Here is a 7,473-nt window from a genome sequence, read left to right on the forward strand (position 1 = left end):
ATATTTCTTCGTATTCTGTTTTTTTTAAAAGTACTTAATATTATAAATGTTATATTACTGTTTTACTTTAACAAAAACAGCCATTGTCCACCTGAGAGAGAAATGCATCATGGGACAAACTCGTCAGACCCAGTGGTCAATCACTCACAGCCTTCTGTCAAATAAAAAATAAGTTTATTTTAGAAATGATTATTGGCTGTAGTCAGTCACAGTGGAATTTGCTTCTCTAACTTTGGCAGCTTTGACTTCTTTGAGTTGATTTTCTTCTTCCTACTGGGTTCATTTTCCACTGGGGATTATTTTTTACCCAGAAGCCTCACACTCTTTCTTTGATTTTTTTTTTAACGTCCCTGGTTCATTCAGTTAATTCATTTTACCTTGAAATGACCTGCCATCATGTCAATGAAGTCAAGAGTGTAACGCACAATACAGAAACCACTTGTCGCCTGTGTTTTTGTAGAGTGCCTCTCTGCTGCCCCCTGCTGACCATGCAGAGTGCCTGCACGGTGTTGGTGGCACTCGCCGCCGCCGCTGCTTTCATCAGGGCAGACCCGGAGTCACACAGAGCAAGACATGACTCCAACCTGGAGATCTGTATCCTTCTGCTGCCGAGTGTGTGTGTGTGTGAGAGTGTGTGTGATCAATGCCCATGTGGAGAGAGAGTGTGTGACCTCCTGACCTCCTGGCTCCAGACAAGCGTCTGTTTGAGACCAAACGGAAGGATCAACTGAACGCCCTGAAAAACCTGGTGGAGCTGAACGACATCAACCAGCAGTACAAGATCATAGACATCATGCTCAAGGGACTCTTCAAGGTAAGCTGACACCACGCTGCCTGTTCACAGCCTCTTAGTGCCGCATTTAAAGTCAGGCACGTGAAGCTGAGAGCTCCCCCTTCCTGTGAGAGAGAGAGGGAGGGGGGATGTTTTCATCTGCAACAACTGAGAATCAAAGACGTTAAAACCTGCTGATTGTGTTCATCAGCAGGTTTTAGTCGCATACATTTGAATGTTTAATCGCTCACATTAGGCCCAGGCCTCTCAGTTCCCCTGAGCACAGTCATCTCTGCACCTCGGTGCCTCTCAAGGACGGCGAACGCAGTCAACGCTCAGTCGCCGGAGTTCACCGTCAGCATTTATTTTGTTAGACTCTGTGCACCTGAGACGTTCTTTATACCTGCTCCGATCTCACTCAGTGTCAGCGTGAATCTGTCCCAGATAGGGAAGATGAAAAAAAAAATAGCTGAAATGATTTCTCTCAGATTTCACAGACCTGTAGCTACAACGACTGTGTTTGGAACAAGTGATGCAATGGTCGGCAAGACCTCCGACAAGTGACCTGTTTAACCGCCATAGTCCTGACCTACTGTTGAGAGAAAAAAAGGTCATGATCCTCCCTTTGAAAATGTATGTTGTTCAACTTTTTTGTGCAGCGCCCTCTTCTTGTAGACTGTTCTCCAGCCCCCCCTGCTGTTTCACCCAAGCAGAGGTTGATTAAAATGTAATTTCATACATTTTTATGATTCAGTTACTAATTAATTTGTGATTGATTAATTCAGTTAAAAGTAGAGACCTAATCATTTATATCTATTTGTTATTCATGTGATTAGATTTTCTCTGTATTTCAAATGAAAAATTTGAGTCTCAGCCTCATTTCACCGTCACTGCATCACTTTTCACATCAGAAATAACTGTAGAAAATAAAATTTAAAACACATCGACGTGTCTCTCTCCGTCTAAGGTGTTGGAGGACTCCAGACAAGTCCTGGTTGCGGCGAACATGCGGCCGGACGATCCCTTCCCCATGGATGATAAGATCAAAGAAGGTGGGATTCATGGTTTTTTTTTTGTCTCTATTTCATCATTTTATTATTTGTTTTTGTTTTTTTGTGTCTCCATTTCATCATTTTATTATTTGTTATTTTTTTTGTCGAGGCTTCTTTTCTTCTGCTGCCCTTTGTTTTTATATCTTAATCATGAATATGCGTATTTTTTTATTTTATTTCAAAGTTCATGAATTGGGCCGAATTGAACCCCCTTGCGGGCCCACTTTGGCCTACGGGCCACATGTTTGGTACCCCCATCCTAAACGATGTCAATAATGCCAGTCTGTAGTTTGGTGAAGGGAAAAGTGTTGTAAATTTGCCTTCTCTAAGTGAATGTGTTTCAGAGATCTAACTCTAAAATATCGTCCACAAATTCCAAAGGTTAAAGGTCATGACCTAAACCCCTCTCTCTCTCTCTCTCTCTCTCCGTCCTCCTGCAGCGTATTCCCACGTGGTGGAAAACACCGCCTTCTTTGGGGACGTGGCGCTGCGGTTTCCCCGTATCGTCCACCATTACTACGATCGCAACTCTGACTGGGGCGGGCTGCTGCGGTGGGGGCTGAATTTCTGTAACCAGACGGGAGTTTTCACCGGGGGAGCTCACCAACACGTCCTCACCCTGGTAAGATCAGACGACGAGCCAGTGGTTAACTCAGCTGCGTTGTTGTGGTTTTCTGTGCAATTACACAGACTAGACACTACAGTTTAGACTTTTTTTTTTTTTTAGCAAATGAAACCATTAAACTGTTTTCAAGTGCAGTTACATTACAAAAAAACAACTAATATTCCTTGGGGATTTTTTTTATTTTCACACAAAATGTCATTTTTAATGACTGCTGCAGCTGCACAGTTAATTCTACCCTCTGGATAAAATCCATCCTGTGAGCATATATTTGCATATATTCAGGGTGTCTCATTAGAACACACAGCAAACTTCAGCTTAATGAGTAAAAAAAAAAAAATCCAAAATATGTCTTGAAAAAATAATTTAAAACAGCATAATTGCTTTAGTCCAAAGATAGCAACGAGCGCTGACAGCGGTCAGAGTTCTTTAAGATCTCCTGGTCTCCACCAGAACTCTCACGAAAAGTTGATGACGTGTTGAATTAGTGAAGTGACTTCCTTCCTGCAGAGTTCCATCTGTCACCACAGACCAAACACCTACGGTGGATGAAGTCTGGGGTTTGAGTCCGAAGCAGATGAAGAGCACGGACCAGTCCTGACGTGTTTCAGTTAACGCTCGCTGCGCTCATTTTAACGTCAACAACAGAAGGGTTCCCGCCTCTTACAGCGGGGCCGTTAATGCTAACCGTTAATGCTAACCGTTAATGCTAACAGCTAAAAGTGTCACACACACACACACACACACTCTCTCCAAGGTTAATTAGTGTCTTTCGTCTGCGATCTCTGCTGCTGAAGTCGGCTTTATTATGAAGTGAAGTATTGAAGTAATTATATCCACTGAGATTTTTGAATTTCCAGAACCTTCAGTCGATGCTCCTGGCCGACTGAAGTGAAGTATTGAAGTAATTATTTCCACTGAGATTTTTAAATTTCCAGAACCTTCAGTCGATGCTCCTTTAATAATTATGATCAGTTTCTCCAGTCAAAACCACTAAGGTTTAAAAACATCAACTTTTGGTGGAAACAGTTTTTTTTTTTTTGAATTATTTAAAGAGCTGTGGTTCCCTCCTGCTCCACTGCATCACGTTGCCTTTTATCAGCCGTGGACTGAGTGATGTGACAGTGTGTGAAGTGATCATGTTGCCCCCGTCCCCCCTCTCCTCTCTCCCTTCTCCCCTCTTCTCTTATCTCCTGTCGTCTGTCTGCTTCGCTCCTCACCAGATGTCACAGGAGCTCGGAATAACGGAGAAGTCCGCAGACTTCATGAACCCGTACCGCACGGAGAGAGACGACGTGAGTACGATGCAGTCACGCTGCCTCCCACTCTGCCTTTCTCTCTGCATCACCATCACAGAACACACTGACGTCCCGACACTTTCTCATGCGTTCCAGGTGCTTCACACGGCCGAGGCCTTCCAGAAGATCCTCAGAGAGGAGGAGAAGAGGAGGAGGAAGGAGGAGAAGAGGAAAGAAATCAGGAAGGGCCCTCGCATCTCACGATCACGCACCGAGCTATAGCACGGTACCGCTGTGCTTCTGCAGAGGAGAAAGATGTTGAGGAGGGGAAGGAGTAAGGACGAGGAGGAGGAGGAGGACAAGGAGGAGGAAGGAGCAAACACATCTGTCCACAAGGGCTGGCTTGACTTGTAGACTCAGATGACAGTGAGACGGGGAGAGATACTGCCATCACTGGTCCAAAAAGCCTGGTGCTCTTATGAAAAGGAGAGAGGGTTTGACCATGTGACACAACCGCTAAAACACAGGAGGTTGTGGGTTTGACAAAATCCTCAGTTTTTCTTCTCTCGTACTGATTGGTTATTGGTTAATCTGACATACAAAAAAAAAGGGAAAACTCACCTTTTGATAATTTGATAAATATCTTGCAGTACTTTGGAGTATTAAGAAATTTCAATATTTGTGCTAAAGGAATTACCTCGTGTTGTTTAGACCTAACGTGACCCAAATCCCATAATACGTGTGAGGGCCCAGCAAAAGTACATCTGGACCTCAGCAGAACCTCATCTCTGTTAAATGTGACCTGTTTTATAAAACAGCATAAATAAATAAATTATGGATTTTTTTTTTATTATTTCAGCAATTTAAGGGACGTTTTGTGATTTTTACTCTTCTCATTGCTGCTGCGGATGACAAGGATGCCTCTAGGTCTAACCTTTGGTACCGTTTTTCCTGTCATCACAGATATTTTATTGTGGGTACAATTTGTCATCTCTTTTTCAAACCAGTCTCTAAAGTTCGAATTCCTGCTTTCTGGAATTATACGGTCCCTGTGGAAAGCTGTGTCAGCCATCAGTAACAGTATGTGACCCGTCTTGTTGCGCTGCACCTGTTTCTATGTTAAATGTTTGGCTTTTCTGTCCTTTCTTTCCTTTCATTCCCGGAGGAATTTAATATAAAAATAATATTACGACTGTTATTAAAACTATATGTATATTCAGAGAAGGGAAGAGGACATCGTTGCTGCAGAATCAACAAGCCATTTTCTTATAAGATTTAATGAAATAAAGCAACTCTGGCGTGACCATGCTCTCAGTGTGTGAGTGATTGTTGGGTTAGATCAGCCGCCAGAGGGCAGCATTTCTCCAGAAAGATTTTGAAACCGAGTCCAATTTTTTTTCGGTTTTTAAAAACCGATAGCGTTATGGGGAGATAGGCTCGTGCGGCTTGGGGAGATAGTTATGGGGAGATAGGCTCGTGCGGCTTCTTTAGCTGTGTTGTTGTTGACAACTAAAGATTGTAGAGGGTTTTTTAACCGTCTTGCTGAACCTAAACCCACGGATACAGTATGTCTAATGGCGAGGACTCGGCGGGTAAGACTACTGTATGTTTTTATGTGACCCTTGCTCTTTGTTTTCACAACTTAGCATCAAGTGCTAACATTAGCTTAATAAGCAGTTTGTAATGTCAATGTTTACGTTTCTATCGTTAGCTAACATGAGATAGTGGATCGCTGGGATTTCAGATCTTCATTACTACATTCGTATATGTCGTGTACAGTATACATGTGTATTAGTATAAACATATATAGAATTTTCAGTCAACATGAAGTTCGAAAGTCTATCGAAAAGTCTAGAAAACTACATTGCGTTCAGTATTGAAATTATTTCACAAAACGTAAACTGTATCAATGTTAAATTATTAGAACAGACCAGTTTATAATCCAAAACAATCTTGTGTATTAACTTGATTATTAATTACTTAATGGGAAATTCCCCCCTTTCAGTGTGAAACGGCACGTTCTTTCTAAAATCCTTTAAAAAATCCATAATGTGAAGATATTCTGTATTATAATTACACTTATAGTCACATTAAATTTCTTCAGGGTTTCTGTGACTTATTCCCACAGGACGTGAGGAGGAGCTAGTTCTTCCTCTCGATGTGATTCCTCTTCAATGGCCCAACTGTGACGCCATGTGGAGTGAGGAACTCAGGCTGGTCCTCATCGGGAAAACTGGATCGGGCAAGAGTGCGTCTGGAAACACCATCCTGGGCAGAAGGCACTTCCTGTCACAGCTCAGTGCCAGTTCTGTCACGGAGGTGTGTGAGGTTGGGAGCAGGGAGCTCGCTGCAGAGGAGGCTGTCACGCACAGCAGGATGAAGAGAGTCACGGTGGTGGACATGCCAGGTTTTGGGGACACTCGGCTCAGTGCAGAGCAGATTCATGCAGAGGTTGCCAAATGTGTGGCTCTCTGTGCTCCTGGTCCACATGCGTTCCTCCTGGTGGTGCCACTGGGACGATATACAGAGAGTGAAAACCAGGCAGTTTGTGAAATGACACAAATATTTGGAGAGGCTGCAGTTCGCGACCACACAGTGATTCTTTTTACCAGAGGTGATGACCTGGGTAGTGTAGATATAGAAGAGTACCTGACCAAGACTGCACCTGCTGAGCTCAAGGCTCTGATTGACAGGTGCGGGAGCAGGTACCATGTCTTGAACAACAGGGAAACCAGTAACACAGTGCAAGTTAAAGAACTTCTAATGAAGATTGACAGGATGGTGCAGCAGACGGACACAGGGTTTTATACCAATGCTTTGTTTTTAGAGGCTGAGGCTGCCATCAGGGAGGAGCAGAGAAGTATGATGAGAGAGCGAGAAGAAAGGGATGGAGAAGATGAGGTGGGAAATAGTAACAGCATGGAGGAAGAGGCCCATATTCTAAAATGGAGAAAGTGTGACAGAGGGTTCAAAAGAAAAAGAGGCAGTGGAAGTGGACCACCGAGACTCTGCAGGAGTGAGGTGGAGAGAGGAAGCGATGAGGATTTTAGAGTGGAAAGGGGGAAAAGACGCTCTCTTTTTAGTGTCGTCCGGGACAGAGTTAGGACCACATTATTTGGCAGCACCAGCACAGCAGTGGACAGACGATGTTTGCACTGTTCATGCATGGTTCAGACCAGAACAAGGGCAGCGCTCTCCCCTCGTGTACTACAGAGAGTTAAGACCCTGGTAGCTGCTGGAGCTACAGGCCTGGCGGTCGGAGCAATGTTCGGAGCAGCCGTTCCATTAGCAGCTGCAGCTGGGGCATCTTTGGTGGGAAATTCAGTGGGTTTTGCTGCAGGTCAACTGGCTGGAATGTCTGTAACAGGAGGGGCAGGCGTGGGGAAAGCTGTCGGGGCTATAGTGGCAGCAGCATCAGGAAAAACTGCACTGGCCCTGGGAGCAGCAACAGGTGGGGTAATTGGTGGTTCGGCTGGAGCCCTTATTGGCACAACAGCTGCTAGTCCAATGGAAGGTGCGCTAGACACCCTTGGGCAGGTCAGCACCATCGGGGTCACTGCTGTTGGCGTAGCGACAGGAGTAGGTGCGAGCCTGGGAGCTGGTGCTGCTTTAAGTACAGTTTTTCAGGGAGCAGGTATTGTGGGACCTGCAGGTGTTGCATTAGAGACAGCTGCAGCAGAGGCTGCTAACATCCCAGTAGTAGCCACTAACGTTCCAGCAGTAGCCGCTAACGTCCCTGGAGTAGTCGCTAACGTTCCAGTAATAGCCGCTAACGGCCCAGCAATAGCC

General features: G+C 44.6%; 2 protein-coding genes across 3 annotated transcripts in view; both read left to right on the plus strand.

Annotated features, from left to right (window-relative positions):
• The window catches only part of ccdc134 (coiled-coil domain containing 134), a 51,314-nt gene extending 46,327 nt beyond the window's left edge, over positions 1–4,987 (plus strand). For both annotated transcript variants that reach the window (XM_008330305.3, XM_025064296.1), the window contains exons 2-7: positions 461–594; positions 693–814; positions 1,740–1,824; positions 2,265–2,446; positions 3,670–3,741; positions 3,841–4,987. In XM_008330305.3, the coding sequence (XP_008328527.1) occupies positions 489–594; positions 693–814; positions 1,740–1,824; positions 2,265–2,446; positions 3,670–3,741; positions 3,841–3,966 (693 nt within the window). In that variant the 5' untranslated portion in view covers positions 461–488 and the 3' untranslated portion in view covers positions 3,967–4,987. The remainder of the gene's footprint in view (positions 1–460; positions 595–692; positions 815–1,739; positions 1,825–2,264; positions 2,447–3,669; positions 3,742–3,840) is intronic.
• Positions 4,988–5,136: 149 nt separating this feature from the next.
• LOC103393393 (uncharacterized) overlaps positions 5,137–7,473 on the plus strand; it is a 7,108-nt gene continuing 4,771 nt past the window's right edge. Inside the window, exons 1-2 of the mRNA XM_025064309.1 lie at positions 5,137–5,276; positions 5,813–7,420. Coding sequence (XP_024920077.1) covers positions 5,252–5,276; positions 5,813–7,420 — 1,633 coding nt within the window. The 5' untranslated portion in view covers positions 5,137–5,251. The remainder of the gene's footprint in view (positions 5,277–5,812; positions 7,421–7,473) is intronic.

The sequence above is a fragment of the Cynoglossus semilaevis genome, chromosome 17 (genome assembly GCF_000523025.1).
Source record: "Cynoglossus semilaevis isolate Cse_v1.0 chromosome 17, Cse_v1.0, whole genome shotgun sequence".
Taxonomy (NCBI): Eukaryota; Metazoa; Chordata; class Actinopteri; order Pleuronectiformes; family Cynoglossidae; genus Cynoglossus; species Cynoglossus semilaevis.